General features: G+C 39.5%; 1 protein-coding gene across 1 annotated transcript; it reads left to right on the top strand.

The window, feature by feature from the left end:
• Positions 1 to 916: 916 nt before the first annotated feature.
• gpx9 (glutathione peroxidase 9) lies at positions 917 to 4,079 on the top strand. Its single transcript, XM_017717897.1, has 4 exons — positions 917 to 995; positions 2,035 to 2,165; positions 3,344 to 3,474; positions 4,022 to 4,079. Exons 1-4 carry the CDS (start codon positions 923 to 925, stop codon positions 4,077 to 4,079), a joined length of 393 nt encoding a protein of 130 aa, XP_017573386.1. The 5' UTR covers positions 917 to 922.
• The last annotated feature ends 12,415 nt before the right edge of the window (positions 4,080 to 16,494 follow it).

Raw genomic sequence — 16,494 nt, forward strand, 5'->3', positions numbered from 1 at the left:
TTTTCATCTGACAGTGATGATGTATAATTGTATGAAGAAAAGCTGCAACTTTAATACTGAATGCTAAATCAAAACACAAACATATCGTCACACAAGCAGCTGGATGGATAATGGCCCATGTTGACCATGTAGACTCTTTGCTTCCTATTACCTGTTCATTCAGAATGAGAATCTGCACACCTTTGCAAATGTAGCACAAAAAAAATCTAGCTTGTCAATTCACCCACAGGGCAGGGTTACAATGGAGGCAGCCATGCAGCACAATTGCTGAGCCATGGAGTTGTAGGACTCTGAATGAAACTGGGCTGGTAGCCTTGCATAAGGTTGAAATACCAGGTTGAAATATCAGGTTGAAACGTGAATCTTTGGCAGGGCCATGGCAGGAAATTCAGTTTATGACTTCACTATGGACTCCCTGGACGGGAAGCCGGTGTCTCTCGGAGTCTACAGGAGGAAAGTACTTCTCATTGTCAATGTGGCCACCTTTTGAGGCTCCACTATTGAGGAGGTAAAACTGTGAATGATTATTGCAGCTGGTTTGTGAAGCCCCAGTTTTGTAGATCAGACTTTGACAAAATTTGTGAAACACATAGAATCCTGGCCCTTATCAATCCAGAAAGTAATATGTGATTGGATAACATCTGGAAGATTATGTGTACTAAGAGAGATTTTCTGACTCATAATGTATGCATGTCTACCAAAGAAGAGCCCAGAAAAGAGTAATAATTATTAGAAAGTATAACTCTGAGTGTGATGAATGGCCAACACGTGATCAATTCAGACCTAAATGTATGCAGTGGGATTTGTGGGAAGGCATGTATTGTAGTAAACCTCATTGAAGAGCAGTATTTGTTTCTATAATGGTAAAATCATAGTAGGTGATGTGTGTATTTGGCTGTAGTATCAGAGGCTGAATGCACTCATGGACACATACGGTGGTCTGAAGTTCATCATTCTTGGATTCCCATGCAATCAGTTTGGACTACAGGCGCCTGGTAAGGAACAATACCTCATAGACATAAAACGCACTAATGGTGTAGTGCATTGTCCCAGCACTCTTTATTAAGCTCTGACTCATTTCTAGCTATTACAAATGTAATTATAGTGGTCTGCAGCACTGCGGTCATTGGATTTTCCTACCTGTAGCCCACTTCAGATCATCAGATTAGTATCATATTTTTCATTATGTATACTGATGCAGGATAAAACATTTAGCAGTGCTGAGGTTTTACAGTGTTTGGTAGCAGGGTATTTGGGCTAGTATAGTCCTCCACATAATATAATAATAGTGCTGCATTATATTTATTGTACAAGCACTTCCCTTACAAAAACAGATGTTTATTTAAGTGTGCTATTAGTATACTTTCTACTTTTAAACTAAAAATAAGTGAGTAGCCTTTCAGCATGTTTTCATGTATTTAACAGATATATACTAAACAAAATACTTGGCTTATACTTACAAGTATTCAGAAAAGTTTAAGTATATTCAACCCATACTTAAGATGTACTTAAGAAACATATTAAGCCCTCACAAATATAATTTTACTTGTGGTATACTTCAAAGTATACTTTTATAAACCAAAAAGTGGGACAATTTAGTCCCAAGAAGTACTGAAATAGTACACTTAGAAGTATACTACTAGTACAATGGTGTACCTATACTTACTACATAAAGTACACTTGGGAAATATACTTGAACTTTACTTAAGTTTACGTAATAAAATGAACTTTAAGTATACTTGTTTGTAAGGGTTAGAACAAATGAGCACTGAACACTGAAAATAAGTTTAGTATACTGAATATAGCAATGGCAACAATAGCTTTAGGCCAGTTATTTGACCAACCGTGACAAGTGTGGATTAACTGCCTTCTTCTATATGATGTGCATGACTAATCAGAATGATTCCACTTATTTCAACAGAGAAATTGTCCAGCTGTGTTGACTGTGCTTGATGCACCAATGTGAAGACAATAAATGCCAGTATATCACGTAATAAAAACTTTGTTACAGTAATTGTTCTTCACGTTTCTCAGAGGAGAACCACGAGACCCTGGATGCACTGCGATGTGTGAGACCCGGTGGTGGGTTCATCCCAAAATTCCCCATGTTTAGTAAAATCGAGGTTAATGGGATGAATGAGGAGCCTTTGTACGCTTATCTGAAGGTAAGTTAGTAATTTTCTGGAAAGAACAGGTGTGCGTGAGTTTTTGAATAGAAACTGTATGGAATCTATGGGGGCAGATTCCATACAAGCCTTCTTCTGGATGGTTTGCTCTCCTGTAGAGTCTTCTTCGAATCCTTACAGCTTCCCTGGCCCTACTCAAGCTCACAACGTTAGTTGACTTGATTAGAATCTGTGCAGAAAGATTACATTAGCAGGGTTAAACTTCTTGATTTACATATTCCGCCCTGACAGGCACCCACAAGCTTTCGGCCACAGCTATGCCTAGCAGCTTCCACAATGGAGGTTTTGAACAGGATTCATTCAGACTCCATGTCCCCTACCTCGCTCTCCTGGAGGTGGGAGTTGAAATCATTCCGTACAGGGGCCTCCGACAGTCATTCCCAGCACACCCTCACTATTTGCTTGGGCCTACCGGGTCTGTCCATCAGTTTTCCTTGCCAACTGATCCAACTCACCACCAGATGGTGATCAGTTGACAGCTCAGCACCTCTCTTTACCCGAGTGTCCAGAACATACGGCCCCAAGTCAGATGAAACGACAACAAAGTTGATCATTGACCTCTGACCCAAGGAGCTCTGGTACCATGTACACTTATGAACATCCTTGTGTTCGAACTTGGTGTTTGTTATGGGCAATCCATGCCTGGCACAGAGGTCCAGTAACAATTCACCATTCGGGTTTAGATTGGGCAGGCCGTTCTTCCCAATCACGCCTCTCCAGGTCTTCCAGTCATTGCCAACATGAGCATTGAAGTTCCCCAGTAAGACTATGGAGTCTGTAGGCGGGACCCTTTCCAGAAAGGAAAAGTAACAGGAATAGTCAACAACTGATATTTGGGTCATCAACTTTCTGAGGTCAGTAATTCAGAAATGTTTAGTGAGATTGACCAGTTACCTTTCCTTTTCGTTAAAAATATTTCAATTAACTTAGAAAACTGAATAGGCTTGGCCATGATCTTCATAAAGTGAGGTCAGCTCACAACAGGATGATCAGTTTCAGTTTTCCTGCTGTAACACACAACATGAATATCTTGATTATTAGTTGACGAATTGAACCAAGAAAACAATAAACTGTGCAGTGATATTGTTTTAATTCCACACAAGAACCCATAAATCAATTGGTAATAGGATCTCTCTTCTCTTCTGGATTTGTTGCAGGAGTCTCTTCCTTCCACAAACCCTATTATTGGAGATATTAAGAAATTTTACTGGTCTCCAATTAAAGTAAATGACATCAGGTGGAACTTTGAGAAGTTCCTCATCACTGCGGATGGTGTGCCATACAAACGGTATGTAACGTGTGTAACAACTGCAGACACTTTCAGCTTGAAATGGGTTCCACCATTCTGTGGGCTGTTAAGGTACTTGGGACTTAATTTCAGCCAGAGTAGTTTATTAGGCCACAACATTATAGAATCCATGTCTAGCTGAAAGAAAGAATTTAGAGGAGCTTTGCTTTAATCTCATTTGCTCTACTGAACATTTGCAGGTCTAAATGGTTTTGCTTAATCTAAAACCTACTCCAACATATATTTTACATGATGGCTTCTTCTCAGATGTGAAGAAAAGTGACATAAATTTCTGGTATTATGATTCAGATTCCCATAAAATGTGCTTATTTGACATAAATTGACTTTTTATTTATTAATTAAATAAATGAATTAGGCTAAGAGAGAGCTTCACTGTATTGAGATACCAACCAAACAGTTTAATGCCAACAAGACTAACATCCTACCAAGAAGTTATGCTTATGGTTGAAGTCTAATTCCTTGCTGTATTGCTATTTTCACTCCAGTTTTCAGTTTTTCAGACTGCCTTTTTATTTTGTTTTGTCAGGTTCGACCCTCATTGTCCGTTTGAAGACGTGGAGAGAGATGTAGCAGCACTCCTGTAGAGGAATCCTCAGTCTCTTTTAGCGCATCAGCTTTACAAGCAAGTCTCTAGAGGATTCATTATCATAAGCACAATGTATGAACTGACCGCACCTTAGCCCTTGTGTTAGACTCTATTTTAGACTGGAAAAGTCTGAGATAAGTAATCTGCAATTTCCTGTGTATTCCTGCTGATTTGATAGTGACTCTTCTATAGTGCTGATTCAGTTTTAAAGGCCTTGATGGCAGCCTGGCCCAGATCTAAGCTCTGTTTTTCCAACTTTAGCTCAATCTACCTCCCTAGGAGCACATTCCTAATGAATACAACGATAAAGTCAGAGATCACTGAACTTTTTTGACTTACTCTACACACTTGATGATGGTTCTTCAAGGGTTCTTTACTAAAGACAACAATTCTATATAGATCCATGAACACAAAAAGAGCCCTTTGCTTAATTAAAGGGCTCTTTACATTCTTCAGATTGATGGACAATGTGCTATAGAGGGTTCTATACAGCATATTTTTGAAAAGGGTCCCATACAGCACCAAAAAGGGTTTTTCTATTGTAAAAGCCTGAAATTGTAACAATAAAATAACTGTTTTGGGTGCCATATAGAAGCCTTTTCAAGAAGGTTCTATATATAACCCTCTCTAGCACGTTCTCCATCAATCTGAAGAACCTTTCCATGATGCAAAGAACCCTTTAATCATGCAAAGGGTTCTTTGAGTGTTCATTTTTCTTTATAGAGCCATGGTGTCCTTGAAGAATGATTATTTTAAAGTGTGTATTAGATTTAAGTCTGTATGTTTTGGGCCAGTACATATTTTTGATAAGCTCATTATGAGTTTATCTAGAGCAGAACATTTCATATCAAACCTCTTTGAATAACTTTCTGTATGTAAAATCTTTATGGATTATTTATGCAGATATTTAGAAAGTATGTAGAATTCACCCTTAAGCCAATTCAAGCTATAGACAAATAGCTAAAACAATTCTACACTTTAGTTGAGTTTACATTGGTTTACTTGGCCTCCAGAAGGAAAGGGCACAGGGTATGATTTGGGACAGACCTTAATAGCCCAACTCCTCGACCTCTCTTCAGCTCTGTGTGTGTGTATGGACTGGTGGTACGAGCAGTGTGATGATCCCTCAGTAAAGGCCCTCCAGCAGCTGAGTGGGGTCTGATGGGGCAGGACAGGAACTCTGAGCTTCAGTGTGTTCACTCAGAGATGCCAACTCCACCCAGCTCCAGACACTGAGTCCAAACTCTCACAGCATGCACACTTACTGCTCCTCCATGGAAGTGTGATGGTGTTTTATACATGACGAATGGAGAGCGCAGTAAAGGTGCTTTTTAACCTACTGGGTGTGTCAGAGATGTATTTGCTTTTATTCTATAGGATGAATGTGTGTGTGCTCGAGATTCACTTTCTTAAACTCTCCTGGAATTAAATTTCTGCAAAAATGTTGCTTTTCTATGATTTGTGACACTTGTCCAAACAGTCATTTGCAAATGTTTGGGCACCCCTGGTCAAATACTTTGTATTACTTAAGTGAAAATGAGTGCACGTCTGCAAACCCCCAATTACTGCTATCACTGTTGATTGGCTAAATTTAACAAATGTGTGCAGAGTAATGGCACAGTTCATATGGCATTTATATTTTGTGTTTTCCAAAATGTTAAGCTCCGTAAATAAATAGTAGAGAAAAAATGCCATTTTTAAGTTTGCTATGAATAAATCTCCTCTAGACATTTATTTCCATTCACACATCAATATTTACACGGTATTTGCAATATTAGTTTTTATCGCACCTTTTAAATGTCTCTTCTTAAAATAGGTCTCACACACACACACACACACACACACACACTCCTTCTAGGTTGCAGGGGGTGCAGGAGCCTATCAGGTGGTCATCAGGTGGAAGGCAGGATACACCCTGCACAGGTCGCCAGTCCATTGCAGGGCAGACAGACAGACAGACACAATCACTCACACCCAGGGGCAATTTACCATTTCCAGTTGGCCTAACTGCATGTCTTTGGACTGTGGGGGGGAAACCAGAGCCCCCGGAGGAAACCCACACAGACATGGGGAGAACATGTATACTCCACACAGAGGGTACTGTGGTCGCCTGGCCGGGGAAGTGAACCCAGGCCCTACTTGCTGTGAGGCAACAGCGCAACCCACCAAAATGCCACATCATAAAAAATTAATTAATTAATTAAATAATCAACTAACTAAATAACTAACTATATATATATTTATATATATATATATATATATATACACACGGTGGTATAAAAGATACACATTAACAGCAATTAAAGCAAAAAATTTAACAGACCAATCAAAATCACGCTGCAATTTGACGCAGCATATTGAGGATGTGATGTCACGTTTTGAGGGGCTCGGGTTTGAGAGTGAAGTTATGAGTAGATTCGGGTTGAATGGAGGAGTTTTTTCACCAAACCAGCAAACACTACATCCGAGCTTCAACGACTGCCTGCTGGGCTTCGAGGGTGGCTGGAATGAGCTGCTCTGGAGAAGCAGGTGAGCGGGCGTTTTTAGCGAGCATGTCCCGTGTGCGGTGTGGGTGGAGTAGACTGTGTGGCCGTTAGCTGGCCGCTAGGTGGCACTATTACCTTATGAATGGCGAACCTCGCCATGGTTCGTCTCCTTGATCTCCGAGGGGGCCTCGTGATTTCATGTGATGATTGAGGCGCAGCGGGTCTGCGTTTATGTGAGTGATGGTTCTGGACGGATGTGCTGTGGAAAGCTTTGAGGTAAGTTTCAGCGTCCAGGCAGTGCAGAAGGACACCTTTGGGAGTTTAGGGGTAACTGCATGGCCTGCTCCTAATTTAGGAAACTGTACGATTAAAAGAGACAAAATCTCAAGGGTTTGTCTGTACTATTAAATATTGAACTCTCAAAGTTTTCAAAAACATCTGCATAATTAACCGGTTAGGATGAGGAACAGTTCCTCAGAGCAGTTTGGTGCGAGACCAAAGAGAGTCAGCATTGTTCACAGTGGTGGTGATAGGAACCATCATTACAGATAAAACTCAGAGGACTCATGTAGGCTTACTTTATGGATAATAAATAAAATAAATAAAAAAATATATATATTTGCCATTTTGACCTCTGGTTCCTATCACCACCACTATAAAGAAATCCTATATAAAGGACTCTGTTTACATTTCAAGGACGGAATTATTCAGAATTTAATCTCACAATCACACTTTGAAAGAGCAAGCAACGTTTATTTATATAGTGCTTTTTACAGCAGGTGTGGTCACAAAGCAGCTTTACAGAACAATCAGCATTAAAGAAAGAAAATCCAGGCGTGAGGCCCCATGAGCGTCACCAGTGGTGACAGTGGCAAGGAAAACTCCCTAAAGAGGAAGAAACCTTGAGAGGAACCAAGACTCAGAAGGAGAACCCATCCTCCTCTGGTCGACACTGGATAGCAAACCTTCTTAACATGAAGTATTATAGCACAAAGTGGGAAAAACAGGTGGGGCAGCAGTTAATTTGATTAGCTTATGATTATACAGTGGCAGCAGCATCATCTGAGGGTGAGGACTGCACAGCGTTGTACAGCAAGAAGCTCGATGGTGGTCAAGCCGGTTCAGAAGGCTGGCGAGCAGTGGCGCCTGTTTAAGGCAGAAGAGGCAGCAGCATCAGACGCACAGGATGGGCAGCTGTTCAACTTGGCAAAGAAAGAAAAACACACAGAGTCAGTTCTGTACAGAGTGACTGATCACAGATTACAGAGCAGCAGAGACTCCAGCAGGTCTAGATCTGACAGGGAAGACTAATCACCAAAGGCTGGACTATACAAGTAAGTTTTTAACCTAGACTTAAAGACTGAGGCTGAGTCTGAGTCCCGAACATTAACAGGAAGATTATTCCAGAGCTGGGGGGCTTTGTATGAGAAAGCTCCCCCCTGATGTAACTTTATTAATTCTAGGTACCAGTAGTGAGCAGCACCTTGTGATCTAAGTAGGCGTGATGGTTCATAGTAGGAGAGAAGTTCACTCAGGTACTGAGGGGCGAGTCCGTTTAGAGCTTTATAAGTCAGTAATAGAATTTTATAATCAATGCGAAATTTAACTGGTAACCAGTGCAGGGCTGATAAAACTGGGTTGATATGGTCAAACTTTCTGGTTCTAGTAAGTAGTCTGGCTGCAGCGTTCTGGACCAACTGAAGCTTGTTGAGGCTTTTGCTGGGACATCCAGACAGCAGGGCATTACAGTGATCCAGCCTTGAAGTAATAAATGCATGAACTAGCTTTTCTGCATCCTGTAGAGATCATGCATTTCTTAATTTAGCGATATTGTGGAGATGTGGAGATGCAGGAAGGCTGTTCTAGTAGTATTAGTTATATATGTGTTGAAGGACAGATCAGCGTCCATCACGACACCAAGATTTTTTTTTTTTACAGATGAGGTTCATGCAACTGAGAAATTGTTAAGTTTAAGTGTAAAATTAGACCGTTTGTCTAATTTTAGTAAATAAGTACAAGAGTTTAAAGACTTTGTGTAAGAGTTTATAGAGTGTGTTATTCAGCATTGTCTTAATGAGTTTTAGAGGAAGAAATCTAACCTAATTACACAGTTATCATAAACTGCCACACTACATTTAGCATTTAAGCCCCAAGGCCAAGTACCATTTACCATTTCAATCTCAAGTTCTATTTTTATCTACTTTTATCTTTTATTCACTGTTATTTTAAATTTTCTTTTAATTTAAAATGATTAAATGTAGTTATTATTTTCTTTGTCATGTCAATCCCTGTTTTTGTAAATGCTCGGCTACATTGAAAATGAGGGTTGCCCTCAATGTACATCCGAGTCAAAATAAAGGTTGATTGATTGATTGATTGATTGAAGTAAACAGGAGCGCTGGACTTCTTAAATGGAAAAGAACACCTGGAACTTCAAAGGGAATTCTGCCACTTTTTAGAAATGTCTGCTTAAGTCTCATGTTTAGTTGTAAAGGAAGTCATTTAGAGTCCTTTGATGTGAAATTGTTCATTGTAAAAAAAAAAAACGTACCAACTCAGATTTCTTTACAGTGGTGCTGATAGGAACCAGGACTCACAATGTCTCCAACACAAATATAGCCATTTTATTTAATATCCAAAACCAACAGTGAACCTACACGTCTTCTGAGTTTTTACATGTAATTATGATAAAAACGAGGTAAAGCTATTTTACCTTCCGACTCTCTGCATGTACCTCTCCACCATGAATGCATTAAAAATGGGCAAAAGAATTTCATAAACCTCCCATGAGACAATGTATCAGACATCGGGCAGTGTGTTTTTAACAATGTCATGTAATAACTTTCTGTGAGGGAGCTTTTAGAAGCAGTAAACGCTTTGGACGTCTGGTTCCTATCACCACCATTCAATTCTGACTTGGTAAGTTTGTCTGGACTGGAACTTTTCTCATCAGTGCATTCTGACTAGAAGACTTTTTGTCTAAATGGTTTCATTTTGCAGAAATGTAGAAAAATCTGTGGAATTCTACTTTTTTATGTAAAGAATATAATCACAATTAAATCACAAAGGTGGTTAGAAAAACGGATATTTTCCCCAAATCGTGCAGCACTTTTCAGCACTAGATGGTCTCCCTCCATGCAGTGAGAACAGGGTCTTGTTCCATTTGTGACGGCGTCTTTAAAGCAGTTGCAGGGAAATGTGGACTTACATTTTCATTATTTTCTTGTTACCTATAACATTTCACGCTATGTTTCATTTCACATTTTTAAGTTAACTGAAGTCGAGAAATGGGTTTGCATGAAGCCACAGTGGAGTCCAGCTTATGCATTACATTACAACTGAAAGCGAGTCTGAAAATGCACCTTGTTGACTTTCTACATAGGTGATGATGATAGTAATAATAATAATAAACCTACAAATACAGTGATTTTTCTATTGAATGTTATACAAACTACACTGCACAGTTAAACAAACCTAATCATTTCCACTTTGTAATGAAACGGTTGGTTTGTCAGTGTTCAAATGCTGATGACATCCTTGATATGCTCAGAAAAGTGGGTTGAGACATTATTTATCATCATAACAATAAAATCTCGCCATATTGCCCACCTGTACTTTCACAGACAGGCTGCTTTGCTCATGGTCAGAAATTTGGGCTAAGCTGTGTTAATATAGGATAGTCTAATGTCATATGTCTAACCCCCCCTCCATGCTCTACACACACACACACACACACACACACACACACACACACACCTCTTTTGGTGCTCTACTTGCACTATCGGGATAATTGCTGCTAACACTGTGTTTACACTGTTTACTCGAGTTTTACTACCCCAGTAACTGCTGTGTTTATGTCCGTCATCTGACTGTGCGGCTCACAGATCACAGCATGTTAAATATCTCTGCACCTTATTCCACGACCTCATGTCCAGAAATGTGTGCCGTGTCAGGGCTGCACTGTCCTGTCTGTTTGCTGTGTCTAATGTCTGCTTAATGTATCATATTTATCGTTTCTAGCTTAATTTTTTTGTTTGCACACGATGTCCGCACATTTGCACTTAGTACTTTTTATTCCTTGTTGCGCCGCGTTGTTCCTGGAGGAACGTAATTTCACTCCACTGTGTGTTTGTACATAGACAGAATGACAATAAAATCCTCTTGACTTGACTTGTTTATTGTGCATTATGCTCCTCATTGACAATAACTGACAGTATTTGACTCTGTGAGCTCAGAAAAAGGTTTGGAGTTCAATGAGCATTAGAAAGCTGTTGGCAGTTATTGGGAATATTGGGATTAGTGGTGCTGGTAGTAGTAGTAGTGGTCAAGAAAGAGACAGAGTTGTACCCATTGCTGACACAGCCGTGGAGATGACTAATGTATCGTGGGGTAGTGTGAAATGTGATTTATGTCTTGTTGGCTGCTGCTGGAAGGACTGACTAATGTGAATATTCTTTTTTTTTATGCTCTCTGACTGGACTGCTCTGGGGTCAGTCTGAACCTTTTTTTTTTTTTTTTTTCACTTTTCAGTGACAGTCAAATTCTTTGACATTATCTTTTGGGTGCGAACTTTAAAATGCAGTTAAATTTTACTCAAGGATGAAATGATGCCATCTACTAAATTTACTTTTTAAAAAAAAAAAATAATTTAAATTTTTCAAGAGGTTTTGCAGAAATGTACAAACGGACTGGAGATCAGAGCCTACAAGTGTCCATATCGAAACAGCACCTTAGCCCCTATGTAACCTAATTTTAGACCTGGAAAGTAGGAAGGAAGAGTCCTGAGATTTTCCTGAGATAGGAGTGTTCCTCCTAATTTGATGGTGACGCTTCTGTTGTGCTGATTAGGTTTGTAAGGCCTGGACCAGATCTAGTCTTTGTTTTCCCAACTTTAGCTCTATTTACCTCCCTAGAAGCACATTACTAATAATTGCAATCAGACAGTCAGGGTACACTGAACTTTTTGGACTTTCTCTATTAGATGTAACTCATGTTTTAAGCCAGTACTTATTTATTTATAAGCTTATTATAACCTTAAGCAGTAATAGGTTATTCAGAATTCAAAGGTTATTCAGAATTGTTTGATGTAAAACAGCAAATAGCAGAGAAACTTACAGACTCTGATTTCTTCACAGTGGTTAAAACATCTTTTCAACATGAATGCATTAAAAAAAATTATCTTTTATTTTTTTAATCACCACCAGTATGAACAGTTCTTAGTAAGTTAGTAACTTAGTAAGTTTGAATGACTAGTAACTTAGTTTAAGTAACCAGTAACTTTTGTTTAAAAAAGTTTGAATGACTTTGTTTTTTGTTTTTTTTTACATCTTAAGGATTTATGTATGCAGATATTTGGAAAAAGTTGCAACAGCAATCTATGGGACAGTGGTTACACCTCAATTCTACACAATTCCACACTAGTCACATCACTAAACTACTAACTGCACTTCAGCCAATATAAACACTTAACATTAGCTCAGCAGCTCAGAAATTGAACCCAATAATTTGAGCTCACAGCAAAGAAAAAATGGCAGGTGTTGAGTTCAGCATTTAATAAACCCATTCCTGGGGACATTTAAATGGAGAATAGTACACATATTCATGTAATATTTCAGGGTCTACTGTAAGCGCTTATACTGATGTCTTTGCATATTTTGAATAAACAATGTTCAGTTTGGTTTATAGCAAAATGTTAGTTAAAAATGAAATAAATCATCCACATTATCTGGCCATTGGCTTTGTTGAGATTTTTTTAATAAGGCCCTTTTAAGTGGAGTTTGACAACCCTTATAAAATTCTATTACTGACCTATAAAACTCTAAACGGACTCGCCCCTCAGTACCTGAGTGAACTTCTCTCCTACTGTGAACCATCACGCCTACTTAGATCACAAGGTGCTGGCTTACTACTCATACCTAATAAAGCTACATCAGGGGGGAGCTTTCTCATACAAAGCCCCCCAGCTCTGGAATAATCTTCCTGTTAATGTTTGGGACTCAGACTCAGCCTCAGTCTTTAAGTCTAGGCTAAAAACTTACTTGTATAGTCCAGCCTTTGGTGATTAGTCTTCCCTGTCAGATCTAGACCTGCTGGAGTCTCTGCTGCTCTGTAATCTGTGATCAGTCACTCTGTACAGAACTGACTCTGTGTGTTTTTCTTTCTTTGCCGAGTTGAACAGCTGCCCATCCTGTGCGTCTGATGCTGCTGCCTCTTCTGCCTTAAACAGGCGCCACTGCTCGCCAGCCTTCTGAACCGGCTTGACCACCATCGAGCTTCTTGCTGTACAACGCTGTGCAGTCCTCACCCTCAGATGATGCTGCTGCCACTGTATAATCATAAGCTAATCAAATTAACTGCTGCCCCACCTGTTTTTCCCACTTTGTGCTATAATACTTCATGTTAAGAAGGTTTGCTATCCAGTGTCGGCCAGAGGAGGATGGGTTCTCCTTCTGAGTCTTGGTTCCTTTCGAGATTTCTTCCTCCTGCCCTTTGGAAATTTTTCCTTGTCACTGACGCCACTGGCGACGCTCATGGGGGCTTGGATCCGGATTTTCTTTCTGAAATATTGATTTTTCTGTAAAGCTGCTTTGTGACAAGACCTGTTGTAAAAGGCGCTATATAAATAAACTTTGCTTGCTTGATCTGGATGGTGTTGGCATGCGTGTGGGGCTTTCCCTGTTTTGCTTGTGTTTTGTATTATGCAGCATATCGAGCGTGGTGTCGTTTTCGAGTGGTATCAAACCTGTAGTGGATCATTTCTTGGGTGTTGCATTCCCTCTTAATACGTGGCGTGAGCAGAGATTATGCATCTTTTGACTATTGTCCCTTGTAGTAGCTGAAATAATTACTCCTGCTTGATTTTGTCATGTAGTATTTTTTTCTGGTCAAAAATCTCTCCCTTTTTTCCTCATTTGGTCGAAATCTAAAAGTATTTTTCTATAGTTTGTTTGCGTCCTTCTCGTGTAGCCTAATTAGAAACTGTACTCATTTTTACTCAGCTTACAGTTCATTTATTGTTTACTGATAAACAGGAAATCTTCCTGATATTTACATTTTTTTCTTTGATACTCTAAAGCAAGCTCAGTATCTCATATCCACATGTTGCATGCAGTCTCTGTCTGTAATGTGGGTTATATGTCTGTCCTGTAATATATAGAAGTAGTTTATAAAAAGTCTTACAGTGTTGGTCTCTGTTTACATATTGACTTGGATTAAGTAGTAGTAGTAGTAGACTAGAGGTTGTCAATGGACAATCACTACTGATTTAATAGTTTAGTCTAAGACCAGTTTTATTCATCTCTGACCAGAAGATGGTCCATGGAGATACACACGGCAATTTAAGCTGCTCTGCATTGGTTTGACGCTCACTGGGGTTAAATGCACACAGCCAAAGCCATCCATCATCGCCAGAACCTTCTGCATTACCATTGATCTACATGGACAGTAAGAATAACACGCTTTTATTGTTCCGTCCCCAGCAGCCGTTCTTGCTCCAGTGATTGAGTACACAGCTACATCTCTTTAGACACACTCGCTCTGCCCTATTCTGTCTTCCTGTCAATAACGTGGCACTTGCCCAAATTATGGATCAATACCTGCTGATCCTTTTACGCTGTGCCATTATGAAGTTGCTTCTCTGCCGCCGTCACTGACAGTGCAGTTTTTTTCGTCTTTCTCTTTTTCTGAAATATATATTTCTGTTCTCCTTGGGAAAAAAATGCAGAATTAAACCTCTGATGGGTAAAAGCTACATCATATTTAATGGTTTCATATCTGGATGTTTAATTTTCTTTGGGCTTTCCGCTGTCGCTCATGTGTGCGACGGCTGGAGAGAAAAGCAGCAAAGCAAGTCCCGCCGGGGGAAACAAAACATCTGCTGTAGCTCTCGGCTCTTGGCTGAGAGGGTTTGTTTAGGAAGCTTGGTGTTGAGAGCTGTCTGTGACTCTCCTTATTTCCACTAAAAGGAAAGCTGGTATATCACCACATATTCATAAGTAACTAGTATCTATCTAGTTATTTATTTATATAGAATTTTTGATCATTTTAAAGAGGCATTTGAGTCATTGGAATATCTGTGTGTACATAGATACCAGCCTACAGAAGTGTTTACTGTTTTCTTTAACCTGTTACATGATTTAGAGGCTGTAATTTAGAGATAGCACGATGCCACTCTCCATTTTCTGATACTAAAGCTGCAAAATTCATGCCTTTTTGTGGCTGATTCAGATTTCTTTCTCAGCCTAATTTATTGGTGGTGGGTTTTAGTTATTTGTTTGTTTGTTTGTTTGTTTGTTTAAACATGAGCCTCAAGCTTGTGGCCACACTAGCACATTTTTCAGCCATAGTTGCAGTATAAATAATCCTGTTAACTTTTTAATAGGGAAAACTGGCCTATTAAATTTTAAAGGACATTTAAACAGCCTGGTTAAACATAACAAACACACATATTTAAATATAAATAAAAAAAATGGCCAGTTGTCTCTCAGTTAAGCACAATGAATGGTGCATAGTTGTGCTACTGCCTTGTGGTACAGGCGTAGTGGCGACATTCAAATACAGCTCACGTGCACTTGCCCTCCTCTTGTTATTTATGTCATAAAATTGCTGCACCAATCTGCCAAAATGAAAAATAAAAAATTGGCTGATTTACTTTTGATTGGATTTCAATCTTAAGTATCGGTTGGTCCAGTTTGCCCGAGTACTCTTCTGTGAGGTTGTGTGCTGTTACATATGTCTGCAATTTCCTAGAACTTACATAGTGTAGTTTTAAAATAAAAGAACTGTATTATAGTATTTTAATGTTGGCTACATAAAGCTTCTCTTTAAATATGTGACATACTTTGTTTTTCATGCTGCACTACCAGCAATTCTGTGATACTTCAGGCAAGACCTGATATCTAACACAGCAATTTCTACTGCCATTGGCCCAAACCAGCACTAGGTATATCATTCATGCCATGCTATATGTGACTTATATTTAAATGTATGGTGTTCTATTTCAAATTATGAGTTCAAATTGTTATGAGACTTATGAGGAGCGTACCTTTTCAAATGTCTTCAAATTAACGTAAAACATTATTCACAGTAAAGCTGCATTTTAGAAGTTACAGTAAATAAAACTACAGGCATTTTGCCTTTACTACTGCATGGCTGTAATGATTAATAAAGTGCTTTGCACGGATGACAGTTCTGGGTGTTTGCCAACATCCGTGTATTGAGATTTTGAATTATTGAAATGTAATATACAGATGATCAGAGTCAAGGAAGCATAATTTGAACCTTTTGACACACTTGTGGTGTGTTATTGCAAGAATCGACATACATGAGCACTTGTGGATGCCCCATCTGTGGAACTGAACCAATATCCTTCTGACAATGTACTGAGCCTCTAGCTACCGCTTCACTGCAATACCTTTTAATGACTGGCTAAAATCAGCACTGACATGAGGAAATCACATCCTGCATCAGCACTCTGATCTGCTGGTAGGCCTTCAGCCAGGGGCGGCGCTCCGCAGAGCTGAAGGGCCACTCACTCTCTCCTGAGTCCAGCTCATATGCTATTTATCTTCTGTCAGCTTGAATCTGCCCACGATTTTTCATCTACACAACACATTAGTGTCCAGTCTCAACCAGAGAGGCCCTGCGTCAGCTCCACTTCGGGCCAGCCATAAATAACGTCGCATCTCGGTCTGTAAATAAACGCCCAAAACAAGAGCTGCAATTCAATCTGATCTCTCACGGATGACTCTATTACAGTGCCGGCCTCCTCCAGTCTAGTCTCTATGAAATCGACTGGAGTCATTTTGCCATGAATTATTGCTGTAGTAAACACTGCGATCGGATTTGACCTGCAGTTGTAAGGGACGTACTTGATTATTGAAGTTAGTTCTTTTTATTGCAGCTTTGACTTTGCATGGCTGATTGTTG

The sequence above is a fragment of the Pygocentrus nattereri genome, chromosome 13 (assembly GCF_015220715.1).
Source record: "Pygocentrus nattereri isolate fPygNat1 chromosome 13, fPygNat1.pri, whole genome shotgun sequence".
In the NCBI taxonomy this organism is placed as follows: Eukaryota; Metazoa; Chordata; class Actinopteri; order Characiformes; family Serrasalmidae; genus Pygocentrus; species Pygocentrus nattereri.